The following is a 23,604-nucleotide window of genomic DNA, read 5'->3' as shown; positions in this document are numbered from 1 at the left end:
TGCTCTATTTAGTAATATTAACCACCTGTTAATCACTCCTTATCTGCTACCTTTACCATCTTGTTAGTGGTATTGGATAGTGCAAGACTTCATGGTGTTCACTGTCCCTCTTAAAAGCACTTCTGTTACCTTAGGCTCTTGACATTCCCTCTTTTACTTTGTGAGTTCAGTAAAACATTATTTAAACATAGTGGGAAACATGTCTTTAAAACGTAAAATTCAGTATCTGAAGTGGAGAATTTATTATATAGTTGTAACTATTGTAAACAAATCCTATCTGTAACTGGGAAGGAATACAATACACAGATGAAAATGTTTCCTGTGGTGTCCTACATAATAACAACTATCAAAGTCATCTAGTTCTGTAATGGTGGTGTTTTATTATTATCATAGTACCTAGGAGCCCCAGTCATGGACCAGGACCCCATTGTGCTAGGTGCTGTACAAACAGACAACAAAAAGATGGTTCCTGCCCCAATGAGCCTACAATCTAAGTATAAGACAAGAGACAACAATATATTCTTCCGTATCTAAGTAGCTTCATTTTATGCTACAAACTAAACCTGTTTTCTCTCTGGATTTTTCTCTTATTAAATGCTTGTGTTTCCAATAACTTCCAGCTCTTGGGTGCTACAGCTATTGAAGACAAACTACAGGATGGTGTTCCAGAAACAATTTCCAAACTTGCAAAGGCGGACATTAAAATCTGGGTGCTTACTGGTGACAAAAAAGGTATATTTACATTACTATAATGATAGCAGAAACATGTGAGCTTATGGTTGGCAGCTGAAGCTAGACATATTCATACTAGAAATAAAACTCAAATTCTTAACAGGGTAACTAATCACTGGAACAACTTCCATAGGGATGTGGTGGATTCTTTGTCACCTGAAGTCTTTAAATCAAGACTGGATATATTTCTAAAAGATATGTAATAGCTCAGATGGAAGTTCCGCTTAATGCTGAGTTTATTGGGTGAGATTGTATGGCCTGTATTGTGCAGGAGGTCAGACGTGATGACCATTATGGCCTTAACCTATGAATTATTTTTAGAGAAAAATCTTTGCTATATATCCAAATGAGAAACTAATGAATGACAATTGGCTACCAACCAATTAACTTGCCCAGTCACAAGGGTAACTGAATGGAAAATAATGTTGATGACAGACGTGACTTTAACAGAAGCTATTTCCATTAACAACTCCTGTTTCTATGGTTATAAAACCTGTCTGATTCATGCAAGTGAATTTTGTCTTTTAAGTTGCTGGGACAAAAAGGAAACTTTCTTCTTAAAGGTGGTTTGCAAAAAGAGAATAAACCTTTAAGTGACTTGCCCACCATCACACAGGAACTTGGTGGTAGAGGCAGGGATAGAATCCAATTCTCCAGGGTTCACCTGCTTTAACCATGGAACCATCCTTACTCTTCCTGCCTCTGAGTCTCTGCCTCATTCACTATGCACCTTCCAAACTTCTGCAACAATGAAGCAGGGGTTCTTCAGATGAGTTTCCTTAACTATACAACCCTAACTCATCCCCAGAGCAAGTCCATCCTCAGTTCAGAGGTTCTGTGGACACAGTAGTAGGTGATCATGTTATGAGGTTATCCTAATGCATACGCACAAGGAGGCTGATACAAGGGCATTTTCTAACTTCTGACATTTTGAACGTTGATGTTCATAAGGGTGGTTTTGGGTGGCTGGGTGGGTGCAATATCCTAGGTTATTAAAAAGGCAAACAAAAAAACAAATTCCATCATGTAGTATCATATTGACACTCACGTGAGTCATCACTAAGGTTGGAACCAAGTTTAGATCCACTGCACAGCACGTAGACCCCTGCTACTTGAGTTATAACGGAGTAAATGAGGATAATAGTAGGTTTTCCTTAAGCTTGGAAGGATCAGATTTTACCAGGAAATGTCAGTTGCATTATACAAACCAATGAAAAAATATTTCCATTGATGATGATCGAAATTTACAGATAAGCAAAGTAAGAAAAACGCTTCTTGAGAATTTAGAACATGATTTAATATTAAAATTTAGACATTGATGTTGGCAGTTTGTGTTTTAATGGTTATAAAACTAATATAAAATGATTAAAACCCATGATTTTGCATAACTGAACAATTAAATAGATAAAAATTTAAAAAAGCTTACAAATAAAAATCAAGGTTAGCCATTGAAATTATTTTAAAAAAAATTTAAAAAAAATTCTGTCAAGCCTAGTTATCCTGTTTGTGGATGAGAGGAATGAGATGCATCCTTTGCCCCATCCCCTCTGACCTGTCCCTATCCTTTCTTTCCCCCCCACTCCTGGCTCCTCGTTCGACTCCCATTCTCCTTGACATCCCAGTCTCCACTCCTTAGGCGTCTTGTGCCACTTTTCTTGCCTACCAGTCCCAGTCTCTGGACTCATTGTCAGAGTCCCAGTGTCTCCCCCTCTCCACAAGCAGTCCCAGTATCACCAGTCTCCTTGTTCCAATCTTTGCCTTTCTCTCCCCCGGTCCACCTTTTGTCCCCTCTGCATTCAACTTGGGCTGCTTCCTATGCTATGGTGCCTTGGTGCCAGCAGGGGCATCACTGAGAGCACAGGAGACACAGGCTCCCTGCTCTCAAGTCCTAGTGCATGGCTCCACCCCAGCTGGTCACCAACCGGTCGATCATGATCGACTGGCTCATCCTAGAGGAATCTCCCAGTCGATCGCGATCTCCGGTGGTGCAGCGTGGCTGCCGCTAAGGCAGGCTTCCTGCCTACCCTTGCCCAATGCTGCTACTGGAAGCACCCAGCGCAGCACTGGGTTGGGGTTGGGGGGGCAGGGGTTGGGGGGCAGGGGTCTCCCTCCAGGTGCTGCTCCTGCCTGCAAGCATAGCTCCCGCAGCTCCCATTGGCCAGGAGACCTGCATGGGCAGTGTTTGCACAGAGGGGCTGCACGTGGAGTCCCGTACCTCCCACCACCTCCCCCAGGGTGCAGCGGCACGTTGGCCCCTTCCAGGAGTGGTGGGGGGCTGGGGTAGGCAGGGAGCCAGCCTTAGCAGCAGCTACACTGCACCACCAACAAGGAGCTGCCGGAGGCAAGTGCTGCCCGGTGGGAGGCCGCACCCCAGCCCTGAGCCCCCTCTTGGAGCCAGCACCCCATATCCCCTCCTGCACCCCAAACTCCCTTCTGCATCCCAATCCCCAACCCTGACCCCCTCCCAGGGCCTGCGTCCTGTACCCCTTCCTGCACCCCAACCCCCTGCCCCAGCCCTGACCCCCCTCCCAGAGCCAGCACCCTATATCCCCTCCTGCACCCCAACACTCTGCCCCAGCCTGGAGCCCCCTCCTGCAACCCAAACTCCCTCTTGGAGGTTGCACCCCTCACCCCCTCCTGCACCCCAACCCCCTGCCCCAAGCTCAGCTCAGGGCCCCCTCTCACACTGCGAACCCCTCGACCCCAGTCAGAGGTGAAAGTAAGCCAGTCCAGTCCAGTACAGCATACCAGCAAGAGCCAGTGCCGGACCAGACCAGCTTCCCCAGCGGTGATTTAAAGGGCCCAGTGCTCCTGCCACTGTGGGGAGCCCTGGGTCCTTTAAATCATCTCTGGAGCTCCGGCAGCGGGGCTTGGGCGGCGCTTTAAAGGGCCCAGGGCTCCCTGCAGTGGCAGGAGCACCGGGCCCTTTAAAGCACTGCTGGATCCCAGCTGCCGGAGCCAGGCTCAGGCGGGGATTTAAAGGGCCCGGTGCTCCGGCCACTGCGGGCAGCCCCCATCCGAGTCCCGCTGCCAGAGCTCCAGGCCCTTTAAAGCACCGCCAGAGTCCTGCTACCGCTATGGATCCTTTAAATCCCCACTTGAGCCCAGCAGCCAGAGCCCCGGGGCTCTGGAAGCCGCGCTCCAGCAGGGATTTAAAATGCCCGGAGCTCTGAGGCGGCCGGAGCCCCGGGCCCTTTAATTCACCCCTGAGCCCTGGGGCTCCCAGCCGCCTCTGCAGCGGAGTGATTTAAAGGCCCCGGGGCTCCCAGCCAGAGCCCTGGGGCCTTTAAATCGCCTCTTCCGGTTGAGGTCACACCTCTTCCTGTTGAGGCCACGACCCCATTCCAGACGGTAAATCCTTTAAATTACTTTCACCCCTGGCCTGAGCCAACAGCCTGCACCCCCTTCCGAACCCCAACCCAGTGAAAGTGAGTGAGGGTGGGGGACAGCAAGCGACAGAGAGGGGCGGGATGGAGTAAGTGGGGCTGAGCTTTGGGGCAGGGGCAGGGCCCTGGGGTATCGGCGGGGTAGATCCTGGTTTGTCCTTAGATTCAAAAAGTGATCTTGGGCATAAAAAAGTTGGAGACCACTGCACTAAAGAAGGCCCTAGATAGCCCTAAGTTGTAGCATGCTTAGTCAGTCTGTGGGGAGGGTGCATGCACAGTTCTGTCACACATAGGAGCTGTGGGAGGAAGAAGCCTATTCAGTTAGGATGGAATCTTTAGAGATTTTAGCTGTTAAAATTAAACTCTGGCAAGTATCTGAGCATGTGCAACCTGACTTTTTCAATGAGTCTGTTTTGGACAGATATTCACAGGGATGGCAAAAGGCATATCCCTTATGCAAAAGGCCACCCCATGCTACGTTTGGGGGTGCTAGAACTTTTTTTTTTTTTTAAACTCTCAAGAATATAACATGGACCACACACTCTATTATTTTCCCCTAGCCCTGTCGTCTGAAACAGGTGGCCTGCTCAGGTTTAAAAAAACAACAACAAAAAAGGCAGGCTGACGCAGACAACCAGTGTGGAAAATTTCCAACCAAACACTTTCACAAAGTTAAAAGCAACTAAAAACAAGGTCTTATAATGGGAAATGTCAGGCCGTCTTAATAGGTGGTGCTAGCAGTGCAGTCTTTAATAACTGCTTTATTAATGTTGTTTAGTTTAATTTAAAGGTGCAATGAATTTGATGACATAATCTCTGAGATACTATTGTATTTTTAAGGTTGCAAGTAAAGAAGAATATAACCTACAAATACAATGATCTTCAGTGATCTTGCTCTTGTTTACCTAATTATTGTAGCATATTTAATAATACCAACCACTGTACTGAGACCCTTGAAATATCGAACCATACTGTGACTTTTCCATTAGATATAGTTGCACTTTCTTCTTTTAGTTTAAGTTAAACCATTATTCAACATTTTTGTATTTATGTACCTACTTCAGTGTTTAATGAGGAGCCTGCCAGTTTACCTGTTCTGTTTGTGTTTTTCTCATTTGAAATTTTATCTTAAAATTTCTTTGGAAAGTAAGAGTTTCTTGAGACAGGATGGAGTCTTTGTACATAGATTGGTTAATTATCCTACATATGGCTAATTAAGTCAGTTGAAAGGTAGCACTGTATTGAGGTTTACTGATCGCAAACTTGCTGTGCTGAAACTTGAATCTTCAAGTCATTTTAAAAGCCCCAGAGTACTATTAATCACTATCTATAATAATTAAGGCCACTTTTTAGTCTTGTGTATTTTTAGTAAAAGTCACGGCCAGGTCATGGGCAGTAAACAGAAATTCATGGCCCGTGACGTCCATGACTTTTACTAAAAATACCCGTGAATAAAACTTGGGACAGGAGGACTGCCCGGGGGCCCCATAGGTGCTGGGGAAGGGCAGCCCAGGTGTTTGGGGGGGGGCAGTGGCGCACAGCCCAGGACCCCTACTGGTGCTGGGGGGCGGGATTGTCAGGGCCAGCAGGCTCCCTACCAGGTTCCGCTTCTCCCTCCCCGCCAGCAGCAGCAGTTTGGGTGTGGGAGGGCGCAGGGGACTGGGTCATGGGATGGGGTGAGATAAGCTCTGGGCGGCGCTTGCGTCGGGGGGCTCCCCAGAAGGCAATATCCCTCTGACTCAGCTGCTAGGTGGAGACGTGGCCAGGCAGCTCTGCGCACTGCCCCCGCCCAGAGCGCTGGCTTCGCAGCTCCCGTGGGCTGGGAACCACAGCCCATGGGAGCTGCAGGGGTGGTGCTTGCAGGTGTAGGGGCTGTCTGAGCTACCCTTGAGCCAGGCACACTGGCTGCTGCAGAAGCTGTGGAAAATCACAGAATACGTGATCTCCGTGACAAACTCGCCGCCTTAATAATGATTCATTAAAGAATCGAACTAACGTGTGACTTTGTTTGTTACAGAAACTGCTGAAAACATTGGATTTTCTTGTGAACTTTTAACAGATGAAACTACGATCTGCTATGGAGAGGATATCAGGTAAGTTACAAGCATACAACATTTCTTTGTGTAGGAGTTTAAAATCTCAAATTTCAAAATATTCTAAGTAAGCACACTGTTCCTGTGGCTTTCTTTCTTTATCTGGCTGTCTCCTTTGATTCCTTCTATAGTGGTGCTTACAGTGCCTTAGCAGTGTAACTGAGACTCAGGCTGTGTCTACTCTACGAGCTGGAGGTGTGATTCCCCTGCTCGTGTATGCATAATTGTGCTTGCTCCTAGCAAGCCAGTGTGAGTGTAAATAGCAGTATACCCACGGTAGCATGGGTAGCAGCGGTGGAGGCATGGCTGAGCCATGCAGAATACACACCCTTATCAAGCTAATGCAAGTATGTGTACATCAGCAAGGAGAATCACGCTCCTAGTTTGTAGCACGGATGTAGCCACAGTAGTGGCCAATATTCAGTTATGCTGTGGTTTGTGGATTTTTTTTTTTTTTTTAACTATTTTGCATTTCAGTTTACCAAGGCAACCTACTCATTGTTAGGTTCACGGCCATGAAATTCACTGCCATGAAAAATGTGTCACAGACCGTGAAATCTAGTCTTGTGTGCTTTTACCCTATACCAGGGATCTCTAACTCAAATGACCACCAGGGCCACATGAGGACTAGTATATTGGCCTGAGGGCCACAACAATGACACCCCTCCCCCACTGCCCCTGGCTCTCCCCCACTGTCCCTGGCCCTGCCCCACCCCACCCCTTCCATGAGGCCCTGCCTCTTCCCACCCCTCCCCCGCTGCCCCCGCCCTACTCCACCCCTTCCATGAGGCCCCACCCCGCCCCACCTCTTCCCACCCCTTCCCTGCCCCCATTCCAACCCCTTCCCCAAAGTCCCCACCCCAACTCCGCCCCCTCCCTGCCCCTATTCTAACCCATTCCCCAAATCCCTGCCCCTGCCCCTCCTCTTCTCCGCCTCCTCCCCTGAACATGCGGCTCTCCGCTTCTCCCCCATCCCTCCTGGAAAGCGCTAAGTGCTACCAAACAGTTGTTTGGCGGCGGGAAGTGCCTGGAGGTAGGCAGAGGAGCGGGGACGCGGTGCGCTGGCGGGGAAAGGGGGAGGTGGGTGAAGGGACCTTGGCAGCAGAAAATAACTCATGGAGGCGGGAAGGGCATGGGGAGCTTGGCAGGTCACAGCAAATAACTCTGTGGGCCGCATGCAGCCCACAGGCCGTGTGTTTGAGACCGCTGCCCAATACTATACAGATTTCACGGGAGACCAGTGTTCCTCAAACAGAAGAGGGTTGTGGGGGAGGTCACAAGGTTATTTTAGGGGGGGGTCATGGTATTGCCACCCTTACTTCTCAGCTGCCTTCAGAGCTGGGTGGCCGGAAGGCAGTGGCTGTTGGTCAGGCGCCCAGCTCTGAAGGCAGCACCCGTGATCAGCAGTGCAGAATTAAGGGTGGCAATACCATACCATGCCATCGTTACTTATGCACTGCTGCTGGCAGCAGCTCTGCCTTCAGAGCTGAGCTCCCAGCTACTGCTCTCTGGCCACCCAGCTCTCACGGCAGCGCTGCCTCCAGCAGCAGCGCAGAAGTAATGTGTGGAAGAAAAACGTAGTCTTCACTCTTAGGTTGTTTGCAACAAGTCAGAGACAATTTATTCTCAAGCAATTGCAAGGGGGAGAGTGCGCACGGGATTCCCCCTTCCACCAGATAAACAATTAAGGCAAGCATTTATACCTTTTGTTGCATACAATAATGAGCAACAGCCATGTCTTGTTTAGACATATTCCTTCCTGATATCTTACTTTTCTCAGCAGCTCCTGCTACAGTCTGTGTTCCATTCTTATCTAATACAAGGTCAAAACAGCATCTCTTACAGTTTTCCCACTCACTTCCCACTTGCCCACGCCCTGCCTTAAAGTCTCGCATTATTAGAGTAAGAGTTAGCCTGACTCCTGCTCTATTCCTAAGAACACTTAAGATGTCTGCGTCCAAATCCCCTTTATCCCTTTTTTTACTTCCACAAATGGTAGCAGTATCACAGCCCCAGTACAATAACCTTGTGACCCCACCCACAAATCCATTTTGGGTCAGGACCCCTACAATTACAACACCGAGAAATTTCAGATTTAAATAGCTGAAATCATGAAATTTATAATTTTTAAAATCCTATGACCATGAAATTGACGAAAATGGACTGTGAATTGGGTAGGGCCCTACTCACTGTGGATCAGGCAGAAACATGCCTTTTAAAAACAGTGGTGGTAATAAGCCAACCATTGTTGGCTTTATAAACTTGATTCTATCCCAAGAACTAAATAACTCACTTCAGCACCTTGCATAAGAACTTCCCTAAGTTAGGAGAACTGAGGCTTGTGTAGCACTTTTCACCCAGAAAGTTCTAACATACTTTACAGACTGTAGAAGCTATCTATAGTTAAGACATGTAATATCTTTATCCACCACCGTAATACAGTAACCTCTAGTATGAAAATATAGCAACTGTTTCACAGAAATAGCAACACAACACAACATTTTACAGCAGAAATTGAAGATTTTTTCCCCTAAACAAATTTACAAGAATGGGGAAACTTAAGATATCAAGTTATAATCACCGAGTTGGAATTTGTCCAGAATACCACAACTAACACTCTTACTTTAATAAAAAGTGCCATGCATTTTTAATAACTATAAGAGGCCAGGATTTTCCCTTTTCATTTAATTTGAAAGATATTATCAGTATCAGGGCAATGCAGATTACCCTTTGTGTTAGGGCTTTGGAGCAATACTGACTCAGAATGCCACCCACTGAGTTGTTAACCACTTCTTCGAGATGAGCGTCCCTGTGGGTGCTCCACTTCACGTCAAGCTGCATCCCAGCGCCTTCGATCAGAGATTTCTACAGCAGTACCCCTACGAGCTGCAGACGCGCTGTGCCTGCCTCCCGAGCTGCCAGTGTTTAATAGCGCGTGACCAGCCTGGGCTCCTCAGTTCCCTCTCTACCGTCCCCGGCTAGAGACGGAGTTCAGCGGTGCTCTTTCAGATTAGCTAGTTAGTTTGTTTCTCAGTTTAGTTAGACAATTTTTAGTCATTAGAGTTACTATTTAGGTAAGTTACATTAACTGTTACATTTATTTCTCAAAAAAAAACCCAAAAACAAAACAACCCAACCTCCGCGGTTATGGACATGCGTGGCTCCCCAGGCTTCAAGAGATGCGCCTCCTGTAATGATATCATCCCCACCTCAGATGGGCGTTCACAGTGTGTACACTGTTTGGGGGAGTCTCATGTACCCCAAAAATGCGTCCACTGTATCGAATTGAAAGCGCAGACCCGCAAGCAGGGAGCTCAGACTTAAAATGCTGCTCCTGGAAAACTCTCTTGGACCTGCGTCTGAACCTGGCCAGCAAACCTCTGAGACAACCTCCAGCGGCAAAGCCAAAGCAAAAAAAATGGCCAGCTTCCTTCTCCCCCTCAGGAGCCATTCCTCGGGGAAGAAGTTAGAACGGGCTCTCCTGTCTCCGGTAACTGCCGCTCCGCGGATCTGTACCTTTACACTCTGTACCTTACACTCGGCAGGCATCTCAGGGGTCGGCTGCCCCACTACATGGTGCTAAGGCTCAGGGCTTTCAATTGTCCGCCTCTTTCAGCTCTCCCTCAGCCACCTCTGTCATTATGGTGCCGAGAGCTGCCACAGTGCCGAGAATACAAGCGGCGGCTGCGGCACCATCCTTTGATCATGTAGCGCCGCTTTTGCAGCCGCCGCTCTTGGCACCGAGCCTCCTGCAGTCTCCAGCCTCCCTTAGAGTGCCGGCCTCAGGGGCACCTACTCCGCTGAGCCAGCTTCCACCTCCGGGACACCCTTTGATGCGCCAGCAGATGCCCCAGCAGACTCTGCCTCCACCAGCTACACCAGCACCAACTCCTGGTCAGTCAGCTCCACCGCAGTTTTTACAGCCAGAGGAATTAAGGGTGTCCCGTGCTCCTGAGTCTCCTCTTCTCAGCACCAGTCTATCACGAGACCTTTAGCACCCTACTATCAGTACTCCCCTACCACTTCAAGCCCCTCCAATGAAGTGTGGGAGGAAGAGGAATACGATGAACAGATGTTTTCCTCTCAATACTCTCCCCAGATTCAGTTACCTACAACTGGGAGACGCATTACAGCATGATCTCAATATCCTCATGGCTATCCACAGTGGTATGGCTACCCGGAGCAGTGGCCACACTGCGGTCCATGGACCGACACCAAACCACACTCAGGTGTTCCATGGGCTGTCAGACCTTCCCCACTGCTGGCTTACACTGACACCCAGATAAGACCTGAAGTGGCCGCCACACCTACAGAGGACACTGTCCCACACACCACCTCTACGGCGATAATACCACAAGACGCCATGGAACCCCCACTACCTCCCCCTACTGATGAGCTCGCTCATTTTCAAGAGTTGTTTCAGAGAGTAGCGGAAGAGCTCAAGATTACCCTGGAGGAGGTACCTGAAACACACCACGAGCTTACAGACATCCTGCAAGCTACGACCTCCTCCAAAATAGCCCTACCAATTAATGGGGCCATTATGGAACCTGCAAAAACTATTTGGCAGACCCCAGTCACAATAACACCCACTAGCAAGAGACTGGACTGCAAATATTTTGTCCCATCTAAGGGTTCTGAGTTTCTATTTATGCACCCATCATCTAATTTGCTAGTGGTCGATGCAGCCAATCAGAAAAACAAATACCAACACTTCCAATCCACTCCATCGGAAAAAGATAACAGGAGACTGGACTTCTTCGGCCGCAAAGTGTATTCTTCTTCCACTTCGCAATTTAGATTGGTGAACTATGCAATTTAGATTGGTGCTCTTAGCAAAATATGACCACAAAAATTATGCTACGGTAATGCAATTTATTGATGACATGTCGAAGGATAAACTACAACAGTTTAAAGCAGTGGTGTCCAAGGGCCAATTGATCTCCTGGGCAGCTCTTCAAGCCACCCTCGGTGCTGTGGACGCAGCGGCCAGATCCGCAGCCATGGCCATCGTCATGCAGCAGGCCTCATGGTTTGCTTTTTCCTCCTTTTCGAAGCAGATACAGATTACGGTTGAAGATCTCCCCTTCAATGGAGATAAGCTCTTCTCCTCTACGACCAATGAAGTCCTTCACTCCATGAAGGACTCACGTGCCACACTCCGATCGTTAGGCATCCAAACACCTGCCTCAAAGAAGAGACAATATACATATCAGCTATACCAACAACCGTGTTACCATACCTTTGTGCAACATCCACCTTTAAGACAATATGGTACACAACAACGACATAGGCCCAGGAACCAACAACGTCTCCCTCCGCAAACAGCGACCCACCCTCCTAACCCAAATAAACAAATCTGAAGTCTTGATTGAGGGTATAGAAAACCTCGCACCATCTCCAGCGCCAACTCCAACCAACCATTTTTTTGGACACTGTTTGCATCCGTTCCTGGCCAACTGGAAAACCATCACTACAGACAGATGGGTCCTGGAAATTATCAGATTGGGTTATGCCATCCCCTTCCTCTCCTTACCTACTACCCACCCTTCCATCCCATCCCTCTTCAGGGACCCCTCTCACGAACAATTGCTCTGTCAGGAGGTACAACACCTCATACGTCTCGGAGTAATAGAGGAGGTACCCCCTCAACACAGAGGGAAAGGGTTTTACTCCCACTACTTCTTGACAGAAAAGAAAAACAGCAGTTGGCGCCCTATCCTCGATCTTTGACGTTTGAACAAGTTCGTCAAGAAACAGAAATTCCGGATGGTTACTCTCCCAATGATAATTCCGACACTGGAGCAAGGAGATTGGTTTTCAGCCCTCGACTCCAAGACGCATATTTCCATGTCTCTATCCACCCTGCCCATTGACGTTTTCTCAGGTTTGCTCTGGGAGCGCAACACTACCAATACAGAGTCCTTCCATTTGGCCTCTCCACCACACCACGTGTCTTCTCCAAGATGCTAGCAGTTGTAATAGCACATCACAGGACAAAAAGGGATCCTCATATTTCCTTACCTGGACAATTGTCTCCTCAAGTCTCGCACACAGTTAGAAGTGAACCACGCAACTCTTGCAACCCTTCACTGCTTCCGCACCTTGGGCCTGCAAATAAACAAAAATAAATCTACCTTACAATCTACCCAACAAATCGACTTCATCGGCACCCACCTCGATTCTACCACTGGTCTTGCATCTCTTCCCCAGGACAGATTCCAGACAATGGGCAACCTTATTACCCAGATACGTGCCAGCCCACAGACTACAGTCTGAGACTCCCTACAGCTATTAGGATATATGGCCGCTTGCACATTTGTGGTCGCAAATGCTCACCTGTACATGCGATGCCTTCAGGGTTGGCTAGCCATGGTATACAATCCAAACAAGCAAAAAGAAAAGGAGTACTGGTGGCACCTTAGAGACTAACCAATTTATCTGAGCATAAGCTTTTGTGAGCTACAGCTCACTTCATCGGATGCATTCAGTGGAAAATACAGTGAGGAGATTTATATACGCACAGAACATGAAAAAATGGGTGTTATCATACACACTGTAAGGTGAGTGATCACTTAAGATGAGCTGTTACCAGCAGGAGAGCCGGGGGAGCGGGGGTGAGAAAACCTTTTGTAGTGATAATCAAGGTGGGCCATTTCCAGCAGTTAACAGGAACGTCTGAGGAACAGTGGCGAGGGGGGGGGGGGGAATAAACATGGGGAAATAGTTTTACTTTGTGTAATGACACATCCACTCCCAGTCTCTATTCAAGCCCAAGTTAATTGTATCCAGTTTGCAAATTAATTCCAATTCAGCAGTCTCTCGTTGGAGTCTGTTTTTGAAGTCTCTTTGTTGTAATATTGTGACCTTTAGGTCTGAGATCGAGTGACCAGAGAGATTGAAGTGTTCTCTGACTGGTTTATGAATGTTATAAGTCTTGACATCTGATTTGTGTCCAATTCTTTTACGTAGAGACTGTCCAGTTTGACCAATGTACATGGCAAAGGGGCATTGCTGGCACATGATGGCATATATCACATTGGTGGATGTGCAGGTGAACGAGCCTCTGATAGTGTGGCTGATGTTATTAGGCCCTGTGATGGTGTCCCCTGAATAGATATGTGGGCACAGTTGGCAACGGGCTTTGTTGCAAGGATAGGTTCCTGGGTTAGTGGTTCGGTTGTGTGGTTGCTGGTGAGTATTTGCTTCAGGTTGGGGGGCTGTCTGTAGGCAACGACTGGCCTGTTTCCCAAGATTTGTGAGGGTGATGGGTCGTCCCTCAGGATAGGTTGTAGATCCTTGATGATGCATTGGAGAGGTTTTAGTTGGGGGCTGAAGGTAATGGCTAGTGGCGTTCTGTTATTATCTTTGTTGGGCCTGTCCTGTAGTAGGTGACTTCTGGATACTCTTCTGGCTCTGTCAAATTTGCATAGGCTAAACAAGTTACTAACTATGTCCCAGAAAGTCAAGGACTCAGTTCTGTGGTGGACCTCTCCCATCAACTTCTGCATTGGGATTCCCTTCTGACAAGATCCCCCTTCAATTTCCATCATCACAGATGCATCCCTCACAGAATGGGGAGCACACATGGGCCACCACACCACTCAGGGTCTCTGGGCCGCTTCGGAAACCCAGCTTCACATAAATTTGCTCGAGCTCAGGGCCGTATGCAATGCCTGCCTCCATTTCCTTCCCATCATCCAAAACCGCTGAAGTCGAATCATGACCAACAACATCATGTGCATGTTTTATGTCAACAGACCGGGGGGAGCCTGGTCACACTCCTTCTGCACAGAGGTGGTAAAACTTTGGAACTGGTGCCTTCAACACAACATCCATATCTCCTCCTCATACTTGCCAGGTTCTCAGAATACCACCACAAACGAGCTCAGCCGATCATTCCCCATAAAGCACAAGTGGGAACTCAGCAACACCATTCTTTCCAACATCTTCCAGACCTGGGATTATCCCCAACTGGATCTATTTGCACAGCAACAAACAAAAAATGCCCGACATTCTGCTCCAGAGTAGGCCTGGGGAAACACTCACAGGGAGATGCCTTTATGCTCCCATGGACCGAAACTCTTATGTATGCATTCCCACCAGTGCCTCTATTGCACAGAGTAATTCAGAAGATACGAACAGACAGAGCCAACATCATTCTCATAGCCCCAGCATGGCCCAGACAACCATGGTACTCCTTCCTCCTGCGCATGTCGGTCAAGCCACCCATTCCTCTTCCCCCACTCAGCAACCTCCTATCACAACGCCGGGGACAACTAATTCACCCTGACGTACATCATCTCCACCTGAGGGCCTGGCTGATCAATGGTTCTCTAATGCGGAGTTAACATATTTGGACCAAGTGCTCACTGTCTTGCTACACAGCAGAACACACAACACGCATACTACCTACCTGCAAAATGGAAATGGTTCACATCTTGGTGCACTGACAAACTTACCTCTCCAGTTTCTGCTTCACTCCCACTGATACTGGATTACCTGTTACACCTTAAAACATCTGGCCTCTCTCTATGAGCTCACTCAAGGTCCACCTCACAGCAGTCACCGCCTTCCACCAATGTTATGGTCTGTGCCCATCCAGTCACCAAAAGTTTCCTGAAGAGTATCCAGACGTTATACCCAGACGTGAAACCACCTGCTGCACCTTGGGATTTACACCTAGTCCTCAAAGCCCTGATGGATAAACCCTTTGAACCGATGGCTAACTGCTCCCTTCTCCACCTATCCATGAAGACCACCTTCCTCATAGCAATCACATCTGCCAGACGAGTAGGAGAAATGGGGGTGCTTATGGCAGACCCTCCGTATACTACATTCTTCCGCGAAAAGGTCACATGCCTCACGCATCCAAAGTTCTTACCTAAGATACACTCTTCCTTTCACCTCAATGAGCCTATACACCTCCCAACATTTTCCCCCAAACCTCACGCTAATGCCTTTGAAACAGCAATGCACGCTCTTGATGTTCACAGAGCATTATCCTTTTACCTGGAAAGAACAAAACTGTTTAGAAAACCCCCCAGACTTTTTGTCTCCTCTACTCAGCGCTCACAGGGAAATGCTATCTCTACACAGAGACTTTCCAACTGGATTGCTGATTGCATATGCCTTTGTTACCAACTCAGGCAAATGGGCCCTCCTACATCGATTAGGACACACTCTACCAGAGCTGTCTCCACCTCCACAGCCTTTCTCTGTAATGTTCCACTGTCTGACATATGCAAGGCAGCTACCTGGGCATCGAACCTTACCTTCACCAATCACTACGCTCTCATCCACACTGCAGCGTCCGACACCAGAATGGGTAGAGCTGTCTTGTCAGCAGCCTCCTTGTCCTTCTCGTCTGAAGTCCCAAGCATCCTAAGGGATACTGCTTTTCAGCCACCTGAAGTGGAGCACCCACAGGGACATCTCTCTCTCTCTCTCTCTCTCTCTCTCAGAGGAGGTTATTCACCCTGTGCAGTAACTGACGTTCTTTGAGATGAGTGTCCCTGTGGGTGCTCCACTACCCACCCTCCTCCCCTCTACTTCGTAATTCGTAACGCACTCCGTTGTAGAGAGGGAACTGAGGAGCCCGGGCTGTGCACGCGCTATTAAACACTGGCAGCTCAAGTGGCAGGCACAGCGCATCTGCAGCCCGTAGGGGTACTGCTGTAGAAATCTCTGATCAAAGGCGCTGGGACGCACCTTGACCTGAAGTGGAGCACCCACAGGGACGCTCATCTCGAAGAACGTCTGTTACTGCACAGGGTGAGTATCTTTCTTGCAGATGGCCCATCCAAGTACTGACCAGTTCACACTTAGCTTGGTTTGAAGTTTACCTTTAGGTTTCCCATAGATAGGCCCACTACAGTAGTAACTGTAAAAATTATAGGCAGTATTTGTAGTTTTTAGATGACCTACATTAAAACTCTGCATTCATTTTCCAGTGCTCTTCTTCAAACAAGGTTGGAAAACCAGAATAACAAAGCTGGATCAGATATAAACTCCTCTCAAAGAACGAATGAGCCATTCTTTCAATCTGGTAGAAATCGTGCTTTAATAATCACTGGTTCCTGGCTGGTACGTATAAAGCAGACTTTTCCCTTACTTCAATTTGGGGAATTTTCTGGGATACATAACAGGTCAAAGGCTAATAGTGCTGTAAATTGGAATCTTATGTTCCTTATCGTTAACTACTCCTTCATTCACTTGATTGCTACCCTGAAGCACCAGATGAAAGATATTTAACCTCTCTGCCTCAGTTTCCTCCATCTATAAAATGCCAAACTATAGAACTAGTCTTTGAAAAGGTAATAGATAAAGCAATAAAATATCTCTCATAATCTATCCACTTTAACCATCAAAGCAAAAAAGAATCTTCTGTAAAAAGAACAATCTAATGTTAGAATTATTCGTAATCAAGGGACTCTGAAAGTCTAGAGCTAAAGAAGAACCAGAAAGATGCAAAATTAGATCTTTCAAGCCCCAATGCGCTCTGAACAGACAGCAGGCATTACTTCATGATTGAAATACAGGAGGTCCCCGGTATATGTCTCCCCATTATCTGTTGTTTCGCATATCTGTTACTCATCAATAGGGGAACTTGTTCCGATTCACATCGGGCCCGATCTGCATATCCGTCATTTGCAGTACTGTACTATAGGTTTCAAACAAGGTATATGCTGGAGCACCGGAGCGGGGCAAGCCCCTGTGTCTCGACACAGCTCCCCGTCTGGAGCTCTGGAGCAGGGCAAGCCCCTGCCCCACAACCCCACTCTCCGGCAGGAGCACCGGGAGGAGCGGGACAAGCCCCCATCCCTGCTCCCCGGCAGGAGCTCCGGGCAGAGTGGGGAAGCCCCAGACATCGATCCCTGGAAGGAGCGCCAGGCTCCCATGTCGGGCGGAGTAGGGCAAGTCCCCGCTCCTGCTCCCCTGTTGGACATAGCAGGACAAGCCCCCATGCCCCAATCTCACTCCCTGGCAGGAGTCCCAGGCAGAGCAGGTCAAGCCCCGCGCATCAGGGTGGTGGTGGTGCGGAGTGTGGCGGTTCAGTGATGAGACAGAACACAGCTTTATGCAAGCAAGCAGGCTGGTCAGCGGAGATGGGCTGTTCTGCCCCCCCTGCCTTCCACCTTCTCCTTTTATTATATTTCTCCCCCTAAGCATTACACACTGCTACACAAAGGAATGTATGACGTTAATTCATATGCTTAATTACCATCCTCTAACTACTACAAACCTGGTTCTCAGGCCTTGAGCCCAGGCTAAAGAAACCTCCCACAGTTGCTGTCCAAACAATCAAGTTCTCAGGGTTCATATCTAGCCCTTGTCCTTGGATAGAGCAATGTGTGCATTGCTCCTAGGAAACAGTCAGGGTGTGCCCCGCCTGCTTCCAGGTGGAATAGCTAGACATTAACCCTTCATCTCCCCTTTTTTGTTTATTGAAGTTGGCCATCTCATGGTAGCCGCCAATTTGTTTTGTCATGCTATTTAACTCCCAGACAGACAAGGACATAACCTGGGGAGCTTTCCAGGGCAAAATTTTACAAAGTCTTAACAAGGCAGGAATACATTGTACACAGCAACAACAAAAAATAAGCCCAATGATTACAAACACAAAATAACCAAAAGCTTAACATCTGCAATATAATCATCTAAAAGGGGTACACTTCTTTTACTACAATTATTAGCAGCAAAAGGCAATCTAAATATCATTCTACTAAGACAGCAAAGGGTGCCATCACTTAAATTTGCAGGAATATAATTAAAGGTGCATGAACCACAAGTAAAAACCCATCCTGATGGTAGGATGATATGGCCATAATTATATGAAACATTAACAGCATGGGAACAATTTAAAAGGGATTGAGAAATTTTTTGACAGCCCAATGGCACCTTTGTACTAGTGCAGTTAACTACACACGCACAGGTGACATTGTGAGCCCCGGCAGGGTACGGTGTGTGAAGGGATATAGCCGTGCGAGGCAGAATATAGTTGGCCGGGCCCCAATTAGCCATGCTAAAGTACTGGGAGAAAAGATTAGCATAAGCAAAGAGCAGTATCTTATTCTCCTTCGGGCTTGTAACGGGGGAGGCGCTTCCGAGCCAACCCCTACAGAAAATAGCAGGCACAAAAGGCACACAATCATCACAGAATTAGCAGTGATTTGGGCGAGAATCGCCACAAACAAAGTCTTAGGAGTTTCTGGCTGCTGATCTGCTGCCAGTTTTCGTTGAGCCGTGGCGACCAATGCTTTTACTGCTCCCCCTGTCACGGGCTGGCTTGGGACGTTACGCCTCCTCCGTTTCCGTCCCGCCGTTGTCGACTCGGGGGGCAACGCGGTCTCCTCCAAGGTCAGCTGAAACTCTGGTATGGGATTCGACAGCCCCTGGTGCCATGCCATGTTGTTTAAGTGCTGGTCGCACGCACCGGGCTGGAACCCACAACGGTCCTGCAGGGAGAGACACAGCAGCATATCCCCGACTCCAAGTGATTAGAGGTGCTGGGCCCAGCCACTGTGGATCGGAAAGCTGACGGTAAAAGACACGCGGTCTTTCCAGTACCTCAGATTTGTGAAAATGCCGATCCGCAGGGGTCTGCTGATCTGCATTCAGTGTTAAATTATTTAAAGTAAACAAGAGAATATACATCTGTTGTTGAATGTCTCCTAAGGTTCGGAGACGCAGCTCCCCTTGTTTTAATTGTTTATCTAGCAAGGTTTTGAGTGTGCGATTGGCACGTTCAACAATGGCTTGGCCCGTGGAATTATAAGGGATTCCGTGTTTAAGACGGACGTCCCAGCGGGCACAAAAGGTGGAGAGGGCTGCAGAGCAGTAGGCTGGGGCATTATCTGTTTTAACTTGGCAAGGGCGACCCATAACAGAAAAGCAGGCCAGCAAATGGTGAATAACTTTGTTAGTGGCTTCCCCACGTTGTGGGGTTGCCCAAAGGAAACCTGAATAAGTATCAACAGAAACATGTAAAAATGAATAGGGGCGGAATTGTGGTACATGAGTAACATCCATTTGCCACAGCTGATTTGCTGCGGTACCTCGGGGGTTAATGGCATAAGAAAAGGTAGGAGCAGCAGCAGCACAGTGGGGGCAGGAACGAACAATGGAACGTGCATGATCAGCAGGAATGTGAAACTGCCGGGCCAAAACAGAGGCAGACTGATGAAAAAAGGCATGGCTTTCAATGGGGTCAGAAAAAAGGGAATTTACCTGACCACGCAACGCGCGATCGGCGCATGCATTGCCCTCAGTGAGTGGCCCAGGCAGAGGGGTATGACTGCGAATATGAGCAACAAAGTAAGGGAAATGACGAGTGGCAAGAAGGTGCTGTAAAGACAAAAACAGGCGAAGGAGGTCTGCATCAACCTGAGGGGTAATGAGGGCAAGGGGTAAATGATCAATTACCTGATAAACATAATGGGTATCCACAATTAAATTAAAGGGACAATCAGTAAAAAGTTGAAAGGCCAAAATAACAGCAGCCAATTCTGAACGCTGTGCAGAACGCTGAGGCAGTGTAAAACGAGAATGCCAACGAGGGGGGTCACCCAACTGATAAGTGACTACACCTCGGTGGGGAGAGCCATCCGATGTTAATATCGAGGGTGGTGTCTAACTTTGTAAGTAAATCACGGCCCCAAATATTGAGGTGGACAGGGAGCACAAAAGGGCGGATTGTAGCAAGGGCACGGCCTCCTGGTTTAGAGACCGTGACCCAAGACAAACTTTGGCGCCCGGGTTTGCTACCCCCAATCCCCCACAACTCTTTAGAAGGAACCGTTGGCCAACTAACCGGCCACTCCAGATCACGAATCACTGTAACATCAGCTCCAGTGTCCACCAGCCCTGTAAAAGGAACATCATTTAAGAGAAGTGTTAACTGAGGTTTCGAGGGGCGGACTGACATTGTCAGAGCAACAAGTGGAGAAGACGCGCTGTGAGACGGCGAGTGAGATAACGTCGATCCAAAGCCTCCTCCACCCCGAGTTCGATCCTCGGCAGCTGGCACCTGATAGGGGACTAAAATCAATTGTGCAATTGACCGTCCACGCGGGAGCGACTGTGGAAGATGAGTCCACACCTGAACCTTAATAATGCCAGTGTAATCAGCATCAATGACCCCTGGAATGACAAAAAAGCCCTGTTTCCCAGCATGTGAGCGAGGGAGAACAAGACCTACAAAGCCGGCAGGGAGAGGTCCCGTCACCTGTGTAGGTATGGCACAGACCTCCCCTGGCAGCCGAAAGTCAGTGTCCTCCTGCATGATCAAATCAAGCCCTGCACTTCCAGCAGTCGCTGCCCTCATAGAGTCTACGGATTCCAAGGCAGAGGAGCGATTGCCTGAGTAGGAAACACCCCCGTTTGGCCCTGGGTTCGGGGGGGACCCGTCGCGCGGTTTCCCGACCCGCTACGACACTGATTAGCCCAGTGATAACCTTTCCCACACTTGGGGCACTTCTTTGAGGGTCGGGCTGGTGCCTTAAATGAGCGGCACTCCCGCTGAAAATGACCCTCCTTTCCACAGCGGTAACAACGCTTCCCCTCCTTCCCGGTTTTTCTGAGGGCGGCAGCCAGAACTCCAGCCTTGTGGGCTTGTGTGCCAATGTTCTGGCACGCCCGCAGCATGTCTGAGAGCTCTAAAATACCAGAGACTTGTGCTGCCTGGAGAGCACGGCGGCAATCCTCATTTGCATTTTCAACTGCCAATTTTAACAGGAGCTCATGAGCTGCCTCAGTGTTATCCACCTGTCGGAGGATAGCCTCCTGCAATCTGTTGGTAAAATCCAAAAAGGACTCTAAGGCACCCTGACGGATACTGACAAAGCTTTTGGTAGGCTTGCCTGAATCCGGGACCTTCTTGAAAGCATGCTGGGCACAGGTGGAGATAATGGGGAAGACGGCCTGAGGGAGTTGAGACTGCATCCCAATAGTAGCAAACTGGCCCTCCCCTGCCAAATGCTCATAAATGATACCTTGCTCTCTATATACCTGGGCTTGGCGTTCTGCCATCTGCCGATACTCACTAAGCCAAATAACATACTGACTGGGTGACAACATCATGCGCAGCAGCGTTTTCCAATCCTCAGGGATTAGGGAGTACCCAGCACCCATCCCTTCAATGAGACCACGCACAAAGGTGCTAGTCAGGCCAAATTCACGAATTGCTTTCTTTACCTCTCTAACCATCGAGTATGGCAGAGTGGTCCAGGTGCCCACAGGGTTGCCCTGGTCATCATTCTGCCAGGTCACCGGGCAAACGGAGACCAGATCAGCCAGCTCCTCTGCTGTAAGATCTGATCGAGCTTTCGCTGCGTGAACCATTTGTTGCACCAGCGAAAGCTTCTGAGCAGATGCAGATGACTCTCCGGGGGGCCCCATGGGGGGAGGGTGATCACACACCGGCTCCGGTGGGGAAGGCCAGGGAGGCGGTGGTAATAGAGGCACTGGGGGCGAAGCAGGGGGAGGGATGGCTGCAGGAGCGGACGGGGGTGGCAGGATCGGCAGCTCCTCTGTTGGGGCTGGAGAGGGCCTTTCCGAGGCGAAACGCTGTGTCGCATCGCCAGGAGGGGGGATGGCTGCAGGGGCGGACGGGGGCGGCGAGAGCACCAGCCTCGCGAGGGAGGGTCTGTCTGAGGCGACACGCTGTACCACGTCGCGGCAGAGGTGCCAGGCATGTAAAGCCTGCACGGGTGCCCGAGGCTCTTTGTGCAATGTCTGGCCCAATCGCTCCCAGTCCGCTAGCTTAAGGCTTCCAGCTTCAGGATACCACGGGCACTTGGCACGCACCTCCTGTAGCAGGAGAGTGAGTTCTCGAGCCGGGCAGTCATGCTGAGCCTTACGCAGCAAATACTGCAGCTCATTACGGTGTTGCACTTGCAAAGCAGAGAGGGAGCTTCCCATACTTACCACAATGAAAAATACTCACCGGGATCCACGAAGTGGATGAGTGACGCGTCTGAAACCCTTGCCGGGCGAGGTGAGTGCTGAGGGCCCCACGTTTGGGCGCCAGTTGTTGCGGTTCAGTGATGAGACAGAACACAGCTTTATGCAAGCAAGCAGGCTGGTCAGCGGAGATGGGCTGTTCTGCCCCCCCTGCCTTCCACCTTCTCCTTTTATTATATTTCTCCCCCTAAGCATTACACACTGCTACACAAAGGAATGTATGACGTTAATTCATATGCTTAATTACCATCCTCTAACTACTACAAACCTGGTTCTCAGGCCTTGAGCCCAGGCTAAAGAAACCTCCCACAGTTGCTGTCCAAACAATCAAGTTCTCAGGGTTCATATCTAGCCCTTGTCCTTGGATAGAGCAATGTGTGCATTGCTCCTAGGAAACAGTCAGGGTGTGCCCCGCCTGCTTCCAGGTGGAATAGCTAGACATTAACCCTTCAGCGGAGAGTGTGGAGGTACAGGGGGCACACATTTTTACGGGGACCCCCCCCATTTTTCTGGGAGCCCCTGGCCAGAGCATCTATCATTTGTTTCTCTCTCTCCCCCTCCCCCCAAGGGCGCTGGAGGGGGGGAGAAGCTGCCAGATCGCTCCTACCCCTCCGCCCCCCCATCATTACTTGTCCACCCTGGCGCCCACCCAAGTGTCCCCTCCTGCCTACGCCACTGCTGACATACTTAGATTTGTCATTTCAGTATTCATGGCCCTTTTCAAGAACACAACCCCGACGTATACTGGGGACCCACTGCAGAGGGTATGTTTGAGAGCAAAAGTGTGAACAAAGTGTCAGGAATAAAAGGAAGCTCATATGGTACCTTGTACTGTGGTCTAATGTTTTAAGAGTTCAGAAAACACTGAAGGACTTTCAGTAAAGAAGTGACCTGGTTGGCAATCCAAGTATTGGTGAGAATCCTATTGGCAGAATTCTATATAAACCAGAGTGGGAGGAGATAGATGAGCAAATAACAAATCTAAAATTATTCGGTTTAGAAGTGACTATTAATCCATGTATAAATCTGTGTCTCAACTGGATAACATAAATCAAAACCCAAAGGTTATACCTGAAATGATGAGCTTCACTGTCTTGCTAATATTAGGCTTCAGAGGGAGCTCAGAATTTTTAGTAACTTCACCAGTACAAATCACTGCATTTGATGATGACAGCTTGGTGTTCCGGGTGATCACATTTTCCATCCCCCCCCCCCCACCCCCCGCAAAAAAAACCACCTTTATACCACAGAAACTAATATTATTCTTCAAAACGAATTGGCTGAAGATAGAAAAAGGATTTTTTCCATTAGTTTCTGCAAGACGTATTACAATATAAGAAGTTCTACCAAAACCTACCACATTCACTGTCCCCTTTTTCTTCAGAGAAGTTTTATTCGGGTGGTATTACAAAAGTGCACATAATGCAGCT

At 48.7% G+C, this 23,604-nt stretch overlaps 2 protein-coding genes and 1 long non-coding RNA gene across 6 annotated transcripts in view; 1 reads left to right on the top strand and 2 right to left on the bottom strand.

The window, feature by feature from the left end:
• Nucleotides 1-23,604, top strand: part of ATP8B1 (ATPase phospholipid transporting 8B1) — a 142,922-nt gene that overhangs the window by 95,608 nt on the left and 23,710 nt on the right. For both annotated transcript variants that reach the window (XM_084628057.1, XM_084628056.1), the window contains 3 exons: nucleotides 621-732; nucleotides 6,136-6,211; nucleotides 16,165-16,297. In XM_084628057.1, coding sequence (XP_084484183.1) covers nucleotides 621-732; nucleotides 6,136-6,211; nucleotides 16,165-16,297 — 321 coding nt within the window. The remainder of the gene's footprint in view (nucleotides 1-620; nucleotides 733-6,135; nucleotides 6,212-16,164; nucleotides 16,298-23,604) is intronic.
• Nucleotides 11,137-22,620, bottom strand: LOC311520528. Its single transcript, XR_014711623.1, has 3 exons — nucleotides 22,158-22,620; nucleotides 12,236-12,322; nucleotides 11,137-11,395 (listed from the first exon to the last, which is right to left on the bottom strand). It is a non-coding gene; the product is annotated as an uncharacterized lncRNA (long non-coding RNA).
• On the bottom strand, nucleotides 17,289-22,164 carry LOC311520527 (endogenous retrovirus group K member 21 Gag polyprotein-like). Of its 3 annotated transcripts, XM_084628059.1 has the most exons (3): nucleotides 20,137-22,164; nucleotides 19,442-19,508; nucleotides 17,289-18,669 (listed from the first exon to the last, which is right to left on the bottom strand). In XM_084628059.1, the coding sequence occupies exon 1, from the start codon at nucleotides 22,130-22,132 to the stop codon at nucleotides 20,543-20,545; it is 1,590 nt and encodes a 529-aa protein (XP_084484185.1). In that variant the 5' UTR covers nucleotides 22,133-22,164; the 3' UTR covers nucleotides 17,289-18,669; nucleotides 19,442-19,508; nucleotides 20,137-20,542. The 3 variants fall into 3 exon arrangements, with proteins under 3 accessions (XP_084484185.1, XP_084484184.1, XP_084484186.1); XM_084628058.1 differs by lacking the exon at nucleotides 19,442-19,508 and having other exon boundaries at nucleotides 17,289-18,733; XM_084628060.1 differs by lacking the exon at nucleotides 19,442-19,508.

Source organism: Lepidochelys olivacea (genome assembly GCF_965140295.1).
Source record: "Lepidochelys olivacea isolate rLepOli2 genome assembly, chromosome: 5".
Taxonomy (NCBI): domain Eukaryota; kingdom Metazoa; phylum Chordata; order Testudines; family Cheloniidae; genus Lepidochelys; species Lepidochelys olivacea.
The sequence above is the reverse complement of the archived record's forward strand: the minus strand, read 5'-3'. Positions and strand labels throughout refer to the sequence as shown.

Bases quoted from the DNA above. Each gene is read 5' to 3' on its own strand.
- LOC311520527 (XM_084628059.1), bottom strand. From the start codon at position 22,132: ATGGGAAGCTCCCTCTCTGCTTTGCAAGTGCAACACCGTAATGAGCTG.